Source organism: Botrytis byssoidea (genome assembly GCF_014898295.1).
Source record: "Botrytis byssoidea strain MUCL 94 chromosome Unknown BBYS_013, whole genome shotgun sequence".
NCBI lineage: Eukaryota > Fungi > Ascomycota > Leotiomycetes > Helotiales > Sclerotiniaceae > Botrytis > Botrytis byssoidea.
The window spans coordinates 150604-170307 of record NW_024065854.1 but is presented as its reverse complement, the minus strand read 5'-3'; the positions used below and the strand labels follow the sequence as shown (position 1 = coordinate 170307).

General features: G+C 42.2%; 9 protein-coding genes across 9 annotated transcripts; 2 read left to right on the top strand and 7 right to left on the bottom strand.

Annotated features, from left to right (window-relative positions):
• Positions 1–385: 385 nt before the first annotated feature.
• On the bottom strand, positions 386–842 carry EAE97_006845 (uncharacterized protein; the record flags this gene model as incomplete). The annotated part of the gene is made up of 2 exons (XM_038877358.1): positions 386–634; positions 696–842. The coding sequence occupies 2 exons, from the start codon at positions 840–842 to the stop codon at positions 386–388; spliced, it is 396 nt and encodes a 131-aa protein (XP_038731548.1).
• A 1500-nt stretch (positions 843–2342) lies between these two features.
• Positions 2343–3850, bottom strand: EAE97_006844 (uncharacterized protein; the record flags this gene model as incomplete). Its single annotated transcript, XM_038877357.1, has 4 exons — positions 2343–2423; positions 2479–3570; positions 3623–3751; positions 3812–3850. 4 exons carry the CDS (start codon positions 3848–3850, stop codon positions 2343–2345), a joined length of 1341 nt encoding a protein of 446 aa, XP_038731547.1.
• A 416-nt stretch (positions 3851–4266) lies between these two features.
• EAE97_006843 (uncharacterized protein) lies at positions 4267–4751 on the bottom strand (the record flags this gene model as incomplete). The annotated part of the gene is made up of 3 exons (XM_038877356.1): positions 4267–4458; positions 4579–4695; positions 4719–4751. The coding sequence occupies 3 exons, from the start codon at positions 4749–4751 to the stop codon at positions 4267–4269; spliced, it is 342 nt and encodes a 113-aa protein (XP_038731546.1).
• A 696-nt stretch (positions 4752–5447) lies between these two features.
• On the top strand, positions 5448–7220 carry EAE97_006842 (uncharacterized protein; the record flags this gene model as incomplete). Its single annotated transcript, XM_038877355.1, has 2 exons — positions 5448–5847; positions 5899–7220. 2 exons carry the CDS (start codon positions 5448–5450, stop codon positions 7218–7220), a joined length of 1722 nt encoding a protein of 573 aa, XP_038731545.1.
• Positions 7221–8542: 1322 nt separating this feature from the next.
• EAE97_006841 (uncharacterized protein) lies at positions 8543–9580 on the bottom strand (the record flags this gene model as incomplete). The annotated part of the gene is made up of 1 exon (XM_038877354.1): positions 8543–9580. The coding sequence occupies one exon, from the start codon at positions 9578–9580 to the stop codon at positions 8543–8545; it is 1038 nt and encodes a 345-aa protein (XP_038731544.1).
• A 395-nt stretch (positions 9581–9975) lies between these two features.
• On the bottom strand, positions 9976–12158 carry EAE97_006840 (uncharacterized protein; the record flags this gene model as incomplete). The annotated part of the gene is made up of 6 exons (XM_038877353.1): positions 9976–10573; positions 10637–10893; positions 10937–11072; positions 11123–11170; positions 11227–11667; positions 11743–12158. 6 exons carry the CDS (start codon positions 12156–12158, stop codon positions 10084–10086), a joined length of 1788 nt encoding a protein of 595 aa, XP_038731543.1. The 3' UTR covers positions 9976–10083.
• A 721-nt stretch (positions 12159–12879) lies between these two features.
• EAE97_006839 (uncharacterized protein) lies at positions 12880–14022 on the bottom strand (the record flags this gene model as incomplete). Its single annotated transcript, XM_038877352.1, has 3 exons — positions 13804–14022; positions 13050–13748; positions 12880–12995 (listed from the first exon to the last, which is right to left on the bottom strand). The coding sequence occupies exons 2-3, from the start codon at positions 13699–13701 to the stop codon at positions 12880–12882; spliced, it is 768 nt and encodes a 255-aa protein (XP_038731542.1). The 5' UTR covers positions 13702–13748; positions 13804–14022.
• A 2446-nt stretch (positions 14023–16468) lies between these two features.
• On the bottom strand, positions 16469–17092 carry EAE97_006838 (uncharacterized protein; the record flags this gene model as incomplete). The annotated part of the gene is made up of 1 exon (XM_038877351.1): positions 16469–17092. The coding sequence occupies one exon, from the start codon at positions 17090–17092 to the stop codon at positions 16469–16471; it is 624 nt and encodes a 207-aa protein (XP_038731541.1).
• Positions 17093–17888: 796 nt separating this feature from the next.
• EAE97_006837 (uncharacterized protein) lies at positions 17889–19340 on the top strand (the record flags this gene model as incomplete). The annotated part of the gene is made up of 1 exon (XM_038877350.1): positions 17889–19340. One exon carries the CDS (start codon positions 17889–17891, stop codon positions 19338–19340), a length of 1452 nt encoding a protein of 483 aa, XP_038731540.1.
• Positions 19341–19704: the final 364 nt, after the last annotated feature.

The window sequence follows — 19704 nt, the reverse complement described above, 5'->3', positions numbered from 1 at the left end:
GAGGATAATAAAACTAGAAAATATAGAGATAGAAAACTGTAGTAAATGAATTCAACCGAGTGTTCGTTGAAGTGGCAGTGTGGTGGAAGAAAATTGGTGTGTCTTAGCAAAGAATCGAAGTAGAAAGTTGTTGTAAAGAAATCGAATTGAGAAAAAAGTCATCCGGTTGACATGGGGAACGGAAAGCGAACTAGGTGGACTGTCGGAATTTGGGTTGATCGGTTGTTTGAATCACCGCTGAATAGTAACTTAGATGGCCAGTATAACTCGATTTTGAGGAATGCGCATTACGGTGCAGATCATATTCGAAAGATGACTGTTGGCTGAGGTGAATACAAGGTATCGAAAAGTCAAAGATCGAATGTGTTGATACAAACCCGGCTTTCTATCTCTCTTCGTTGTTGCGAACACGTTTGCCATCTTTCAAGACAACCCAGTCGATGTCAGGGATCTGATCTCTTTTTCTATAATAGAGATTTAATCTGCTGACGTGACTCGCCAGTGTCCAAAATCCATCGAGCTTTTGTCTACCGCATCCACGTTGTCCCCCCGGATTGCTTGGGTCGACATTCTTGAAGGGGTTTTCCTCCGGGGCTTTACATGTTACTGCATTGGGTTTATTCCATGCGCCGCACTATATGAAGAGTGTTAGAAACGTTTTTTTGAGAAGGAAAAGAGGTAAATAAGATACGAACACTGAAGTTCTGAAGGGGCCATGGGAATGGTAATTGGCATTGCCAATGATCTCCCGCTTGCTCCGCGGATGGATTTGATGCAAGATTGGAGGACCGACCAACTCTGCTACTTCTATTTCTTCTCGTATTTCCGGAAGTTTGATCCATGGTGTGCAGTATATCCTTCAATTCTCGTAGTAAAAAAAAGAATATCGAAACTTTTTGAGAGTTGGTGAATTTTCGCGAGATTTGTAACTGTGTAGGACTATCACAATAGAACTGTGATTCTTGAAAATATTTAATTATGGAAAGTTTGATGGAAACCGTCTTGATACTTTCAAAAAGAAATCCACCCAACGGGGCAATTGGAACTATTTATGTCTTTTCCGATCGCTCTAAGAGCTCTCGAAATGCATAGGCATGAGTGTGAAATGTAGTTTTTGCATGAGTGAGAAGTCATTTGAGGTAATCTATGACTTGGGTTGCGTGAGAAAAACGTGGAAAACATGAGATGGGGAGTTGTGTAAAAATCTGATCATTTTTCAAACTTTCAAAATACATATAAATAAGTATGAAATATAGTATTTGTGTGAGTGAGAAGTCATTTTTGGGTGGTTGTGACTTGATTTGCAAAGAGAAAGCGTGGAAATATGGGACGAGAAGATGTATTAAGCGCCTCGAATGATTCCAAGTGTGTATCGCCGTCATTTACCATTCTCGAAGACGGATTCTGGCCAAAAAAAGGTATGAGTAATATTGATTTTACCATTCATATGCAAGAGACGTCGGTTAATCACTCACATATAGCATCTCTAATGATTCCTCCTTCGACATACTAGTTACCCCAAACCCTCTATAAATAATCCTCTTATCAACACCACGATCTGGAGATTTGTATACACTGAGGAACTCTTCTACCAGATCAACATGTCTCCCAAGACATTTCTCAATTATATACATGAGTCCTAGAACCTATATCATACACCAAATTCCCATTCCACAAACTCGCGAAGTAGTTTCACCAATCCCAAAATGAAAACATATCAGAACCCACACACCCGATATTCACAGACATATACACACACCTACACACACAAACACACACACACACACTCTCTCTCTCTATACAACATCCAGCAACTTTCACCACGCCGAAAACTTCAAATCAAAACTCACAAATACGAGTACGCACACGAGCAATCTATCTTGTGGAACAACTGAGCGCATTACTCTTGAACAACAGCAATATATAAACATCACAGGTACGAAACCCGCGTATTCGTTGAATTACAAACACTGGACACTAGCATGTAGAGATCGCTCCATATGATAACCACCACCTCCGCATCAACGAAATGATATACATGGATGCAAGGAACAACAATTTCAGCATGATTTCAACAAGCATTCTAGTAGCCTTGACTGTTATGCAAAAAGTAATAAAGAAGGCTCATAAAACTATCAAAATTAGATCAGGCCAAGATATGGCGAAAAAAGTTGTATTTATCTCATCAATAACAAGTCCAACCCCGGACCATGGTTCTGGCGCCTGATAATGCAGAATTGCTACACTCCTCCCTACCTCCCAATCTATCTATCTTATCTTTTCCATTCCGAGAATATTTTTTCGATTGTGAATAAATCGATGCCAATATAATCTCAACTGTCTTAGCTTACATCAGGAAGTCTGACTGCTATGTCTCCTGATTGGGTGATGTAGCGAACCCAGGGGAGAGATGGATATTGTAACTATCGAAAATGTTAGACAAAAGATTGGAGATTTTTTTGGAAAAGGAGGGCTAACCTTTGGCTCAATGATCTTCAGGTACCTGACTTGAATACCACTTGTCGTAAAATAAGGAATCTCAAATTTCACACTGATTGGTCTCTTTGCTCCTTTACCCCCAACCCCACCCATACTTCCGCCAAATCCTCCAGTCATTCCACCTCCATGTTCATCGTCACCCTTCACACTCGGCAATCCTAACTCCGCTCTCATAAGGAATTCTTTACTGCCTCCGAATTGTTTGATTTTCCATACTATCGCCGACTTTTCTGGTGCGTAATGTACGGATCCAATATTTGTGCGGAAACGCGGGGAATCGGCATCTTCTGGAACTGGAACTGTGATTTCGACGTTGTTGGCTGTGCTGCGACGTTTGAATTGCGCTTTTGCTTTCAGCATGTATTCGATTCTCGATCCAGAATGCGATTCCACGATACATTCAACCCAGATCAATGGTTTGACTTGAGTATTTAGACGGTATGACATTAATTCGAACTCTCCGTCGGGTGGAATGAAGGAGATAGTTCTATCGTTTTCAAATCGTGAAAGGCGTACACATTGATGGAACTTCACATCTTCCATCTCGATGGCTTTCCCTCGAGTTGCGCGTCCCGTTGTTTCAAACATTACTTTATCGTTAAGACCTAATCGCAACTCTGGCATACCAGACAGGTAACACTTCATCTTTATGGCACCCAAAATCTCGGACCTCAACACGTTTCCATTCGATGATACCAGCAAATTGAGTGATTCAACCACATCAAGGAAAACTTCGTTCTTCCTGTACCTAATTCCTTCCGATCTCCATGATACTGCATTTGTAACCGCTATAGGTGGACGGGCTTGAATCTCTAATTTATGTGATTCTTGTGTGATGTATTCTTGAAGGATTTTCGATTCGGTGGTTTGTGGATATCCAAAGTCCATCATTTCGTCCAAGAGTTCATAAATAATGACGAAGTTATCTCGGATGGATTCTTCTTCAAGTTCTTTGAAGTATTCGGTGAAGACTTCGACTATTTTGTGTAGGAAAAGGAGGATTTCGGCGGCATTTGTATTGCGTTTAGTGAGGGCTAGGAGGTAGAGGTTATTATGGCGGATGTATAGATACTTGGTACAAGTTAAAAACGGCGACCGCAAATAGTAAGGGGTGATGATATACATTTATTCCTTCATCTGAGAAACATGGTGGAACTGCGGAACTCTCTTCTTCTGCCTCACTCAAAAGTATTGGAAACTTTTCAACCGCGGACATGGGAATATCTCCTCTATAATTTCGGGCAAGAAGAGTCTGTAGTATTGCGTCAACATGATCCAGAAGTAAAGTCACTACAGAAAGTATTGTTTATACCTTGCCCTTTAAATCGAGAAAGAAGACAGCGGATGCCATATTTGCCAGATAATCAAAGAAAGAAAGGGGACGACGGTATTGAAGGACGGAGAGTATGTGCCAAGTCGGCTTGTATTATATCTTGGAAGAATTTGTTATCATTCGTGAATTTGGTATGAATTCCTCTTGATATTTGGAATTGGAATTGATGAATTAGGTGCCTCGTCGGTGTTGTTCACTTGAATAATAGTAATAATAGCCCCACGTTCAAGCTTCCCCCTTCGGATTGATAGATCTCCAGGTCCTAGACTAGTGAGTCTCGGCGGTCAGCATCGGTTTCCCTTACTAAGGACGGGACTAAACTTCAAATGTACTAGTGTTAAAACGGCAGAATCTTCGAAGCTTAAATATCTTTCACTCTGGAGAAAAACTTCTTCTTTTTTCTTCAACGCGCCCTTTTAGACAGTGCAACTCAATCACATAAATATAACTTGTGTCAACATTCTGTTGATACTTATCTTGTTTCCCATTGATGTAGTTAGCGATTTCGCGGCGCGGAGACCAATACCAACGGTACCATAAGAGCTGGCCGGGCATTGTCTATTTGGACAACAGGTTGCCTGGGCGGCGTCAGAGGGACCATACATACGAAGTTGAAAGGGAAGTGGCTGTTTTATGGGAAGACACGATACAAAATTCAAGAGCCATGATGGCGATTTCAACCACGTTCACTCGTTTTTTCCAGATGTGATATTTGCTCATGATTGAAGTTATTGATACATACTTACTTGGCTGAGTGTATTCCATGCGACATGCAAATGCCAAACAGTATGCCATGACTTGCGGAATGCGGGAAGAATACATTCCTGCCATGATGATCTCCTGAAACCAATGTTGATATCTAACTATATAATATATATATACATACCTTGATATAGAAGGCCTTCAACACCAATGCCATCCGACTGATATGTTTGCTGCTATAGTATATATCCGAAAGACCATCCAGCAAATCGTTTGACCAGAGTTTTCACAAAGCATCAACATCAACATCAACATCAACATCAACATCAACATCAACATCAACATCAACATCAACATCAAAATCAAAATCAAAATTTCAGTCTTTATAGGAATACACATCAAATTCATTCCCACACCCCACCATGAATTCGCATTTACATTTACCGAACCAGCCAAAAGCAACCAAGATGGTCACATGTGAATGCTTTTTCTACGAGGACCTACCTACATCATCCCCGAACTTCATACGATTGTTTTGCGCCATGTAAATCTGGGTTCATATACGACTAAAGAGAAAGGGGAGAAAAGAAAGAGAAAGAGAAAGAGAAAGAGAAAGAAAATATACCATTCAACTGGATTTGGAGTTTTGTTATTATTCGAATTCGAGGAAATCATTTTGTTTTATTTGTTTCTATCAAAGTACTCTCTTACATGCAACATTGGAAGATCATCGTATCACAAGCAAAAAATTCCCTGAAGATTCATCAATTCAGCGAGTACAAACGCTTTGAAACCTCGACAAATTTTGTTCTTTTTTCAGAAGTACACATATGCCAAGTATTAATGGTATAGTCTCATTACTTACAATCAATTTTCAACCATTTTCATATAGCCGTCGGCGTTTGATATCGAAATGGAACACGATCACATGTTAAGGGAATGCCCCCCATCCTACGCATCTCACGACCCTCAAACCATAAGTCTGCCTTCTGTACCCACAGCAGACCCTCCACCGATTCATCATGAAAGAGTCTTGCCCCCTCTACCTCCTATGTCGACAGAATCAAAATATCGGCAGGATCTAGTCGCAGAAGTCCCATTGACATGGCCGTCTTCAAATCCTTTAACCGCATATTATCAACCGGGCCCCTCACAGCTATCCCCCAAAACAACGACTAGAAGAAGTACAGATTCGCCGAACGGTATGGACTTAGATTTATCAGACAACAGAGCACGGAGGGGTGGAAGTGTACTATCTATAGACGATCCCGATGTGCGACTTGCTGCCGAAGCATTGGGAGATCTTCGCGCCGGTATGTTTTGCAAAGAATTTTTGGCAGAACTCTATACTAATTTTGTTACAGACTTTATACAGTCTTCCCCCCGTCAGCGTACTGCTCCCTCTTCAAACTCACCTCGCTTTCGACAAGGTGTTTCCACACAACCAGAACCCCTCCTCTCACTCCTCACCACATCCCACCCACTCATTGGTAATGCGATAGGTGGTTCACTATCCGCATACTCGGCTTCCAAAAACTATAGTCCACGTTTCAAGTCTAGTGCAGAATACGTGGAAAGAAGGATTACTCCGGTTGTCAATACAATTAATTCTGTCAACCGTATTACTGGAGTTGAAGGGGGTGTGCGTTGGTTCCTTGGTGGTCGCCGGCCGAGCCATCATGGACCGTCCGACACTGAATCTGATTCCCCTTCTCACAAGCGACGGAAAGTCAACACTTCCTCTCCAGCCGACCTTGAAGGTCAGCCCATGCAGTTTGAAATACAATTTGATCAACAGCGCCGCCGTCGGCCTAGCCAGGCTTCTACAACAGACAGCCTTCCTGCATATGATGATCAACGTAGTCCTAGCTATGAAGCTTCACAGCAAGCATTAGTGCCATCAAACCGAGGATCTGAAGAATCTGTATCTCCTGGCAGCTCATGGCAATCTCGTCTCGTCCTTTCGACCTCGGGACTCAGTGTTGCAATGTCGGAAGAGTCGCTCCGAAGTTTAAAATACTGCCTCAGTTGGATTCGTTGGGCAAATGAGCACATAGGGAAACTAATTGTGGCATTGAAATCAGTTTTGGAACAATATGACAATTCTGGCACCATTGCTGACACCCCCTACTCCGAAAAGGGAGCTGACAATAATCAACGTCAAATAGTGCTTCACACAGATGATCAACGCTCAGCCTTGACTGCAAAGATTGCGCAGTTGAACAAAGATGTCTTGAAGACTTTGAAAGAGGTGGTAGATATTGTTTCTAAGTATGCTGGTGGTGCTCTTCCCGAAAACGCAAGAGATCTCGTACGCAAGCACTTGACTTCCTTGCCACGACGATTTCAAATCGCAAACTCCGTTTCAAATGGTGAAAGCAGAAGTCATCGAGATGGAGATAGTGATGCCAAGGAAGGCGCACAAAGAGTCATGGTATTGGCAAAAGAAGGTTTGGACATGATGACTCAGGTATCAGGAGTTTTGGATGGAACAATAGTCAGTGCGGAGGAATGGTGTGAAAAGTTAGGAAGAAAGAAAAGGGAAGAAAGGGAGACAAATACTCCAAAGGATGAAAAAATGATGAATGGTGGAAGGAACGGAAGGGACGAAGTTTCACCAGTTGTTGGCGGTGATGTTAAGATGGGGTATACAGGGTTCGGCGAGGAGAAGCCTATACTTGTTTAAGTTTGGGTATTTGGTATTATCACTCTTTTGGTCTGGACATTCTTTGAGTATGCGCATATGGCTATAAGTGGTGGAGTATTTGGGGTACGGAGTTGGAAAGATTTAAAGCTTGGCGTATTGGAACCTGACGGTACAAAGGGCGTCAGGTTGTGGAAGAGGAGAATTGGGAAACAAGTAAGGATTATATCTCCGCGTATACGGTTCACAGAAGGAGTTGATTCTCGCGACAGAGATTGACATTACCGAAGGGTTTGTGAAACTTTGTTGTTTGCACTCTGCGTGAGCGATTTTTATCGACATGAAAGAATAAATATATTCTAGATTTCTGATGCAATGCTGGCTTGGACCTCTTATTACATTACATGTGTTAATATGATATCTTCAGGTGGGCTACTGGAGCTATCTATCAGCCTAGGTACTCGGTTGGGATCACTGTCTGATCCCGTAAAGATGCCAATCTACCCCTCGTATCTCCTAATGCTATTATTTCTCATCTCCAGTGAAATGAAAATACATTCTCTATGAAAATGAAAATGAGGATAAGTAGGTAGATCGGTAGTAATTATGTCTTTCCCCTATGTGCCTAGGTATTCATAGGGAAAAATCATATCGATATTCTGGTAGGTGTAGGACTTGGATGATGATGATGGAGATCTTGCACCATGTATTAATGGGGAATGGGGGGATGTGGGTGAGGTTGTTTGATTGATTACTTGGGGGGCAAGATTTTGTAGGTCTCTCTAGGTAGGTAGGTAGGTAGGTAGATATCTATTTATTTATCTATCTATTTATCTATCCCGGCTAACGTAGATTAAGTGTGTAGAAGATTCTAAAGCTACGTATGTTAGTCAGTTGCTTGTTTAACCAGGTAGTTCGTCAATTAGATGAATTCATATAATCATCTTTCTTTCTTTTCTTTCTTAAATCATTTCCTGAATTTGATTCTGAATTTGATATTGAGGTTTATTTTGATTCAAATTTGAATTTAAAGGGACGTGGATACGTGGGGATGGATGGAGACGTGGTTTTGTGTAGATGGAGTGGTGAGTTTTGGATGAGTATAGTAGAGGAACGGAATAGAGATAGGTGTTGTTGTTGTTAATGGGTGAGGATGGGTGGTGGGTGGAGATAGGTAAGATATGAGAAATAGAATGGAATGGAATGGCGGAAATAAGGATAAATGGAAATGAAGTCAAGAGGTTCTGATACCTACCTACCTACCTACCTATCCTAAGTTATCGAGATATCCCCGGATACAGAATCCCAGTCAATGTCAAACGGGACTAAAATCCAAGATCCAAGATCCAAACCCAACACAAATCTCAGGAACTCTGCGTAAGCGGTCTTGTTATTTTCGACGGACGAGATCGCGCTATCGAGTTTACAGAACCCGGATTAATCTGTAAAGATAATGGTAAATTGTGAGGTGCTAAGCGAGTCTGAGATGTCACATCTCGTGATTCTTCGCTTGTGTATGAGATGGGTTGGGAAGGGTTTGGGGGTGAGGAGTGGTGTACTGTTAGTCTGTCGTGGGAGGTGTTGATTGTGGGATTTAGGGTTGGTGCTCGATGGTTTCTGGTTTTTTGGGGAGGTAGAGCGGGGGTTCTTTGGCTTGGGCTTGGGTTTCGTTGGTGAGATTTTGCACGTTGCTGTACTGAATTTCGCATATTTGGATCATTTGGATGGTTCTGGGGCTTGGATAAATGAGCTGGTACGTTAGAGAGACTTTCGAGAGATGAAAGTGCAGGCCCCGATGGAGCTACTTGAGGATTTTGATCACGAATCCCAAAATCTCTCAATTCGATCCCTTCCCTTGCGAGTTGCGGTTCTTGTCTTGCGACTTCTCGACGATTTCGTGAGCTGTGGTTTCCGAAATCAAATCTACCAACCGGTGATTTCGACCCATCACTCCTCGGGGGCTCCATCAACCACCTTAAACACTTCTTTACTCTCCCCTCTTCTTTTCCCCATAATCCTCTTACATGTACTCTATTGACTCCCTGCAACCCAGCCTCCACCTCATCAATTACTAGCTCCCCGAAACTTTCTCGGAGAAGGAGTATAAAACGTGATAAACACCATAGAAGAATAATAACACCGATAGTTATATACGATCCGGCGATGAAATTCGAAGGTATAACTCGTTTGTCTACGACGGAATAGATGAGGATTACAGTACCTGTGATGAGGAAGACTGTGAAGAGTGCTAGAGGGAGGAGACGAGTGGTGAAGGCTCGGAGCATGTAGAAGCGAGGGGGACGGATGAGAGAGGTGGCTGTGGTAGATGGTGAATGGTTGTTTGCGGGGTTGTTCGCCGGAGGCCGGGTGGGGGATGGTGAGGTGTGGTTTGGTGAAGTCATCTTGAGAGATGTTTGCAGGAGGGTTGATGGAGTCGATAGGAATGATGAATGGGCTTGTGGCTATTGTTTATAAGCAACTAGTGCACGATCTTTGTTCAAGTGCATGTTTGAAGAGCTTATTATCAACTTCTCGAGAAAAAGATTTTGGTCGATGGTTCTGGTTGGATTGTTGAAAGGATATATTTGGTGTCATGTTTCACGGAAAATTGAGTCTCGAGGATTGTAGAACCAGGTAGCAAACATGGTCTATCACCGTAATTAAATAGTTGTCCTCGATGTTAGAATTGAGTTGATAATTAAGCCTCCATCCAATGGGTGAGGTTATTTAAGGAATAGAGATTCATTGGTAAAGGCATACTGGAACATTCGTTCCTCATCATCCCAGACCGGAGCAAATATCATGTAATTTATATTGTATATAATAGTATATGTCAAAAATGCTAGAATCATTGTGTTCGCTTTGAAATTTCCAATTACAATTGTAATTATATTGGTGTATCCTATTAACCGTGATAATAGCTACGTATCTTGAGCCATTCAGTGGTACAATCATTGCATCTTACATGAGAACATACTGGACAATTTGTAATTTTAGTCGTCATCCCTGAAGATGTATAGTTTCCACGATAATCTCGACACCAGCAACAGCTCCAAACACAGACATGACGTTCCAATGATCCTGAAGCTGTTGCAGATGGTCGAGCTGAAAGCCTCGCATCAGACTTCAACTCGCTTCGGTGCAGCTCTAGCACAGATTTAGATTGTATCTTTGGAAGCCCTGTATTGTTCTTTTGAACTTTCAAAGGCTCCGCAGATTGCGCAATCGCAGATTGAATATTTAATCGATAGACGCACCGAGCAAAAGTTGCAGTATTAATAGCCTCAGGTACCTTTGGCTCGTGCTGTTCCATAGCCACTTGCCATGTAGGAGCGTAAGCTTTCTCAATCTGGCTGGCAATTTTAGGTTCAAGTATCTCTTTTTGACAAGATTGACTTTATAAATTAGCTAATTTCTAGGTGAATTTTGAATTTTGAGACATGATAGGATTTACGAACCATTTCCTCCATGTGGAATTGGTCATATTGATCAAGACGCCCGAACAAATGGTGTCAGGACATCTGTTTTCTAGTTTGTTATTATAGTCAAGCACCATGGTCATTTCTACATGACACCCTGGCTTGATGATTCGCGACCAGGTATCAGCCGTCAGAGCAGATTTTTCTGATTTATTCGCGAGTAGATATGACCCTCGTTCTACCCAGGGTTTTCCTACTGTATCAGAGAACGATTGATATAAAAATGCCTGGAAGGCCTAGATTCTCAATAAGAGTTCGATTTGGGAAGGATATACATACTTGACAGTTATTAAAGACATCGATCTGAAGAACTCTCGGAGGGCGGCCAAGTGCATCATGAAACGTTATGTGATATATCGCAAGCAGGTTGGGTGTCAAGGGCCTCGACAACATCAGCCGGTTGGCTAGATATAAACTTCACAGAATCAATATTTGAGACTTCATGTGAGACAAGGAGCAGCGTACCATAGATTGCGAAGGAACATTCCTGCATATAAAATAATGCTATAATATCTGTGGGGATCAACACCAGATCGTGGTATTGTATTATGAATACCAGAAAGACTTACATATTTCGTAACGATTGTTCGATCTCCTCGTCGCTCGCTTCAAGCGGGCCTTTGCTCATTGCTTGAAACAAAACATTGGTTGCAGGAAGTGAATCGGCTTTACATGCCGCTCGTGAGCAACTGTCAATGATGGGTTTTTGAGGATTATTGGACGTTGATCTAAGCGTACTAGTTATGTGCTCTTTTATATCGTGAACGGTAACATCCAAATCACCAGTATTTTTAGATTTGGAGTCATCCATCTTGAGCGATTGCAACAAGAGAATGATTTCCTCTGTTTTAGAATGTAGTTCTTTTTGCTGCATCCTCCCTTCGTTTCGCATCAGAGATATTTCGTTGCGTACAGGATTGACCATTACTTCAAGAGCTGAAATCATCTGAGGGGCAAGAGTATTGATGAATAGCTGTTTCAGTTCATCTGGAAGAGTACGGACGACTTCCCTGTAGGTAATCATGAATTAGTAATAGTATGAGTGTTGCAAACAGTGTTGGGTTTTTTTGAGAAAGCAAACTCACAATGTAAATCTATTTAAAAGATTGTCGAGCGTAAACAAATGATCCTTTATTTCCTTCTTCAATTTGTGATAGAAATGCTTGAAAGTCCATAACATCTTTCGGGGTATATTTTTCCACCAGCCGGGTGTAGCATTGCTACCTAAGTGTGGTTCGTAGTTCTTCATGATTTTGATAAAAAGCTCCAAAGGCGGTCGAATATTCTCGATTTGTCTACGTATCTCATCTCCATACGAAGGATATACCCCTAATGTAGCGAAGACGTGCATATTTTTTAATGTGAGATTAACATTCTCAAGAAAGACAGCCATTTTGCGATACTCATCGGGGGCGCCACTTGCATCATCAAGGGCTTTTACAACCTTGACAATCAAAGATATTGCCTGCGCAATATCTCCAGCAGACCATCCAAATGACATGGTGGGTTATTGACGTGATGAAGAATAGTGATGAGGGACCGAACTTCAAGGACGAAAGGTTCGATCTTATACAATGCCCAACGAGGCTGTTATCTGCTAAGCCACATATGATGCTGCAAAAGATTAGCTACTCTGCATATTATCTTGAAATCGTACATGGGCATTTAGCCAATGATGAGAAATCTCATGTCCATACATTCTCATTCAAATTTTGCGATATGCTAATTGATTCGTGGCAGCTCGTTTTCATATAGGGCTGTTTGGTTAATATTGCAGTATTTAAAAAATCAACGATATAGTAGACAGAATCAAGCATCATTTATTCATTGCAAGCAATTAGCTATGCGAGAAACCCTCCAAGTTTGTTGGCAGCACATCTTAACTTTCTACTTTTTGACCAAATGGAACTTTTTCAGACCTTTAAAAAGTCCCGAAAGTCCAATTATGACTGCTGAATAAGCTAGTACCGGATGAGATGAAGCCCTGAGATGTGTGCATCAAAGATTCTGGGAAGGTGAAGTTAATGGAAGAGAACATTGCAAACAATGATGGCAGCGTAACGTATTATCAGAACCGAGAAAGACAAGCCGCTTCATTGAGAGAGGGGTATGTTCCAGGACAGTAGAGAGGAACATGCGTTCCAAGTATCCGCAAATCTTCAGAGAATACACTCGATGTAATGAGGCATTGAAAAAGTGTATTTGCTTCACGGAACCGAATATTAGTAAATGATGGGCCCATTAAACCATTCTATATGGCGAAGCGAATCATATGTAGAGCCATTCGGGTTCTCTGGGTCTAGATAGATGTTGCTCACGACTCCCCTCTCAGGACGTCCTATTTTGATTAGAGTTTTGATAATCTGTGTGTGACCATGATTTGATAGCTTACTTCCATGTTCTGCATCGTAAACCCTCAACTGCCCTCGCCATGCACGATTATTGATTAGAACATTATATAGAGTATCATCATCAGTGCAAGAGAATGCCACCAATGCTACAACGGTAGCAAGGTTGCCAGCGAGTCCTTCCGTCTGTTGGTTCCTACGATTGCGGTACGCCTGAAGCCCAAGCTGAGCAATCCAAGCCCCGTCTCTTCCAGCAAGATATTGCTCCTCCATAGAAGCAGATACTCTTGAAAGCGTTCTCTCGTATCGAAATGTCAGGGGATACCATCTGTTGTATGGGAAATCTGAAGTTGCTATGTCTATCGTTGTTGCGTCCGCTTCCATCATTTGAAACTGTGTAAATTCATTACACCAAAACAAAGTTGTACTACTGTAATGTTGAAGCGTTTCGTTGTTCAGATAGGTCAAACCTTGCCCACCAAACCATTGGTAATTAGCCCCAGCATATTCGATGTGTCCGTTGTTCCATCTAAACGTTCGCCCGGGAGTCTGAGGTAAGAAACCATCTCTATAAACGGGTGGCACCCATCGACCATTCTCGTTTACCCTCGGAGGTCTACCTCCGCTTTCGGGATCTTCATTAACGTAAAGCTCATTCACATTGAAAAGGAAGCTAGTATGATGTTGATGAGCCATTGTGTCAACAGCTTGCGTGCCTAGTTTATTTGTTGTCGCGAGGGTCTCTGTCGAATTCTGAATCAGGAAGTGTCAGAAAGTTCATGAAGATAGCAAACTCACAGGTGATTCACGAAGACAGTAGCTTCTCTTCAAACTTGTCCTGAGTGCTGTGAAAAAATTGACCAAAAATGATTAATAGATTTCAGTCATAAGCACTTATCTTTCCAGCTTGCGACAGGATGAATGTCGTGAAGAATTGCAAACAAACACTTGTGATAATTCAAAGAGAATTCTTAAGGTTAGCAAGGTCATTGCCTGGGTATATGAAGATATGGTAATAGTCCTCGTGATGGACATTGATTGGATGTCGGTCTATTTTTTGGCACCATAATCCTGGCTGACGATGCACATTTGATGCAACTTTTAGCAGCCCCATGGAATGATAGCGACTAAATGTATATTCAAGCATAGCAATACATTCCAATTTGAATCGTTCCGGTATGGAAAACGTCGAGGCAACCAAGAATTAGCATATTAGCGTCTCCGAAAGTAAACTACAAAACTCCCTTCTCAGACTTGTAAATATTTTGAGAATATCTGTTGAAATCAACGAGCGAAATATAACTATCGATAACTAATCCATGTATTTGCTCCACAGCGTCCACTTAGACAAAGGGAGGGGCACAATATGCCATCCTGGTAGATAGAAATCTGTGTAGGATTCGTTCATTACCAATGTGGTCTTAGTTGCGAACATGAGGCCTATCACAAAAAAAGTGGCTGCTGTAGAACACCATAAATTGAAAGCTGATGTGTTTCATCTTGGCAAGAAGAGCATTTTGCCACCAATCTCGAGAGTGCTCGGTTTGATCAAGAAATCGATGAAAGAGTTTGCAAAGTACGAAATTCAGGGAAACCAATAATGTTTTGAATGCAGTGTATATCTACTTCCCCTTTGGCAATACGACCCCCGAGAGGTAGAGAGTTGTTTGCGTAGTTCAAAACTTGCGTGAGCAGTTTGTACTGTGTGTTGAGGCTCAAAGTTCGGGCAAGAAGTGCCGTGAGCTATAAGTTGAGCACTCCCCACCGAATAATTGCGAACCTCCGGCACGTTTGTGCGATCCCAAATGACACATGATTCATTGAATCAGATGTGAGCGGCTTGGTAATTGGTGGGTATGTATAGCCAGATGGACGAATCATAGGTTCTGCAGCATATTGTTATCTAGCGATGATCCGAAGGTTCAAGGTACATGAAAATAGAACGAAGGGATATGAATACATACCACAGGGAAAAGGGGGTACGTGGATGTTTTCATGAATATATTCGAGATCGCTTCGACTATAGTCAACCTTCTTCGTGGTGGGAAGTCCTCAATATATACTTTTAATTCACTGTGAACCATGCAGTCATGGGTCGACTGCTCCTTCCAAACGCTTCACTTGAGCTGGGCGTTCATATTCCTTTTCTCGTTAGCATGGTTGCCTCGTTTTTTATCACAAAATTTCCCTCGTCTCAACGAGCTACAAAACACATTTCTGGTGGACATGTGCCAATTAAAGACCACTTTCGAGTCCATTTATGCACTTCCAATGCAGTATGGGCCTGCAAGTGATCCGGGTATGCATCTACCGGGAGAATGAGAGCGCGGCTTACCACTGCAAAAGTTACAGAAACAAAATGACGAACTATGACTTGTCAATTCCAGTAAGAAAAATGAGTAAATTTTGGAATTTTATATCCCTGGAAATTGGAGGGCAAGGTCCATTTAAGCAATATATTCGCCCAGCAGCCAATGGTATATGCAAGGTTTGACAATGTTAGCCAAGGATCGAGAATGATACCTCGCTGGAATTCCTACTCGGTGTACCTCATTCGCCATCGTTACACAAGGCATCCAGAACATCTGGTGTTCATGTGAGCCTGGAACATTCCTGCAGTCAGCAAGGGAACACATTGATACTCATCTCGATTAATAAGAGGGACATATACACGTCGTTCAAACGTATATATTGTGTGAGTTGCAGTGCCACAAACTAGAGATAATAATCATGGCGCGCAAGTATTGCAAACAATTGTAGATGTGTGTCTTCTGGAGGTTTGTCGTTTCAAAGTTAAGATACTAAATTCTTAGTATGACTCGCTAATGATTTATGGAACACTAAACAAGCTATCTTGGCTCCCCCTAGACCTCAATGCCGACAATTTTGTGGTTGCTTACAGATGAAAATCCTCGAAACTTCCCAAATTGATGACTAGATACTTATTTCTGTAGTGTAACAATCAAATCACAACTAGGGAGTTTCGAAGAGCTGTATGACAACGTAGTAGGGGATATCCACCACCCTCCAGCTATGCATTCCACGTGTATAAGCACCGCGGATGGCTTCCAACTTCCAAGGCCATGTTTACGAATTCCTCTTGAGCTCTGCTTGCCGCACAAACAACACGACATATGGTCATTACATGATCTAACGATGGTTTATACAAGAGACGGCTACAACTAAATATTACTACCACATCTTTTTCCAGGGGCAGTTTCCTCGAAATCCAGCTGCAAAGCTTCATTACTCTATAGCTACAAGCTTTTCACGATTCTCTACGCGTTTCAATTTAATTCTATGTTCATTCAGACGAGTGTGTACACATTTAATCACGTTTCCATTTTCACTTTATTCTCACATTCATAAGTCAAGCACAAGTTCGTAAGGAAAAAATATCTAATGTCGATGACGTTATCTTACACGCTGCTCTTCCTCTGCCGTTCAACTCGGAACTTCAGGTTCAAGGACTAACATCTGCAAGGGGAATTCTGTTCAATGGGATAGCTCTCGAACAAAACTTCTTCATTGGCTGGCAGACTGGACTCATTCCATCAGCATCGGGCTTCATTGCACCTCTAAACACCATCATGTCGGTCAAGTCACAATAGAAGAACACAAACAATGAATCGCATTGGCTGAAGGTTGTTTGTGAATCATTCGTTGCGCAGGCATTTTCCAAAACACCGAGGCAAGTCGCGATTGCCACAGGATCAATGCCACTTGGCGGACCTGTGGCTGTGGCTTGAGTCTTGGGAATTGTCTTCGTGGTCAATTGCGTAGTCGTTGTGGTGTTGTGAAATGGACGACTGAAGGTCTGAAGATGAACTGGAGAGGAAGCCTGGGGAGACTTGACCTGAGTTGAGCATGGCATTCCGATCATACCTGGGCGGATTAATAGGAAACCAATGAAAAATCCAAGAAGGGCAATGATAATAACCAAGATGCAGATGACGATTGGGTAGCAACTTCTCTTGGTTTTGTTACCCTGCACGGAATACTTCACGATGCGCTGTCTTCTTGCCTGCTCTCTTGTAGCCCCAGCTGGGTGCAAGTCGATGTTAACAAATTGGTCTCCTGAGGCCATGTTTGCAGTTAGTGTTCGGACTTTGATGTAAAGAGTTTGAGTAAAATAGAAAATAGTTCTGCGGAGTTTTTTTGAGGTTTGCGGTGTATTAGTTGGACTAAAGTTTCAAACTCACAAGATATCGGCAGGCTGATGAGGGAAAGTTTACCACTTCAAGCTTCTTACCTTTATACATGGAATATTATAATTGTTCTCAAAAGTTTGGAGAGTTGTTGAATAATAATTCAGGGTAGAGTATATGAAATCAAGTACTTCTCGCCAAAAATTTCTTTGTCTTCTAGAAACAATGCTCTTTGTCTTTTGACAACACCTGCTGCTTTGTTCAACTAGTCGAGGAGATAGTTGATCACAAAAAGAAAGGGATAGTGTGGATACATACGAGCTCAAACCTACTTCAGAGTTGGATCACAAAGATCCTTCAATCTGTAGAGATATCCAACAATGTAAACAACACTATCTTTGAGGTCAAGTCTTTGCATAGAATTAAAGGGTGTGTATTGCGTTTATACCCAATTAATCTTCAGACAGAGCTTCCTAAAAGACATTTCCTCTGGACAATACAATGGGCCCATCAAAATACAAACATAGAAATCATTATCTTGCTCTTGAAAAGCCTTATGCCATTCCTTTGATTGTACTCCGCATGCGTCAATCAAGTTCCGATTGTAATCATCTCAAAAGAAATGATACTCCTTTGTCCCATTAAATCGCATCGCCAAATATCCGAATCTGGAAGCCTGAATTCTCAATAACTTTCCACGGAAAAGTCTGCCCATCATTCTTCGAAAACTATAAAATGACTACCCAATCCGGAAATGACCCCCTCAGGCGAAGAACCCCACCTCATGAACGCGGAGATTCTCTAAGCAAACCTCCAAACTCCCCAACCTCATCTTCAAGACGCGACCGTATTGCCCGGGAAAGAAAGGTGTTGGAAGACAAACGACGCGATTACGAAAAGAGATACGGATCCATTACCTCTCAAAAGCTGCCTAACTCTAAAACCTCAGGAGAGAATCCACCGCCAAAGGGGTTGGAAGAGCGCTCAAATTATGGATGGGGAGAGATCAAAGATTATCCCGCTGACTCTCCGGAGGGAGAAGAGAGCGTACATTGGCTCGATGCACTGCTTGCCGAGAATCTTTCGCCCGCCGAATTTAGGGATAGATTGAAGAAGATAAATGCACAACCCGACCCCTATATTGAAGATCTAAGGCGAAGTAACGCAGAACTAGATGCCACAATGCAACGCCACAAAGAGAAAAAAGCAGAGCTTCTCAAACAGAAAGAAGAATTAGCGGCATGGAGATCGACAGGGAAACCACCGAGGAGAGCGGGGCGGTTGGGAGACCGGAATTCGAGTGAAGATGAGTATCAGAGGAAGGAGCGAGAGAGAAGTAGAATACAGAGAGAATACGGCGAACCATCTCAGCTACTTGATTGGATTGTGCAGGATGTTCGGAATGTGGATGGAAGGAAATCATGGGGGTATGAGGATACGGGGGAAGGGTGGGAACCGACCCATAAAGAATCCCAGGACCCTGTGATCAAGGCTGAGGCTGAGGCTGAATCTACCAAGCCGTCGGATTCGGGAAAATCAAAAGGGCATGAGAATGCAGAGGATTGGTGGAAGCCATTTGAGAGAGCACCTCGGAAACCTGTGACCACGACTCTGAAAGATCCATTGCGTATTAAACCTTCGACCAAGAGTGCAAAATGGGAAGAAGGCCTTGGTTCGGGAGAGAAAGATATACAGCCTTTTGCAGGTGGCCGTCTACCTTTCCACAACGAGCCCGAAAGTCCTCTCGATGCAGCCGAGAGGCTAGAAAATCAACTCAATGCAAACGAAGAATCCAAACACAAATCCAAATACAAAAGGCCTTCAGCTGTGGATTTCCAAGAGCCACTCGATGCAAATAAAGAATACATACACAAACACAAAATCAAAAGCAACTACAAAAGCCCTTCAGTTATGGTTGTCCAAGGGCCACTCGATTCAGATAAGCAAGAAAAAGTCAAGAAATCTTCACCCATGACAGAAAAAATAGTTCAAAATGCTCCATTACCAGTTTCATCCGCGGCACGCAATGACCGCAATCGTTATACCTTGACTTGGATGGAGATGCTGATAGTTTCAGTGATTGGAATTGCAGTGGGAAAAATAGCATTGAGACTTTCAAATATTCCAGCTGATGCAGAAGATATCAGTGGAAGTTTGAAGTGGGGATTAGGGAAGACTTGTGAGTAAGTTGAGAAGGAAATGGATTGATTGATGCTATGATCTGGGTTGATACGAGCAGCGTTTGATGTAAACGTAGATGTAGGAAAAGAATATTCAATGGCGTCTTTTTATGTTGCTCACTTGAAGTATGATAAAAGGTGCTGCGCTTGTAATGTATGTTGAATTTTGAATGCCATTACGACAGAGCTTTATCGCTAAAGATTCACAAGCAGTGCCATGGACTCCTTGATCTCAAATTTTTACTCGAAGATCCTAACACGTATCCCCCATATTCTGTGACCATCCCTCAAAGCCAACAAGATCCCAGCGATCGATTGTCCAGCAAAATCGACTTCTTCACGGCTGACTTGCTTTATCCTCTAACCTCCAT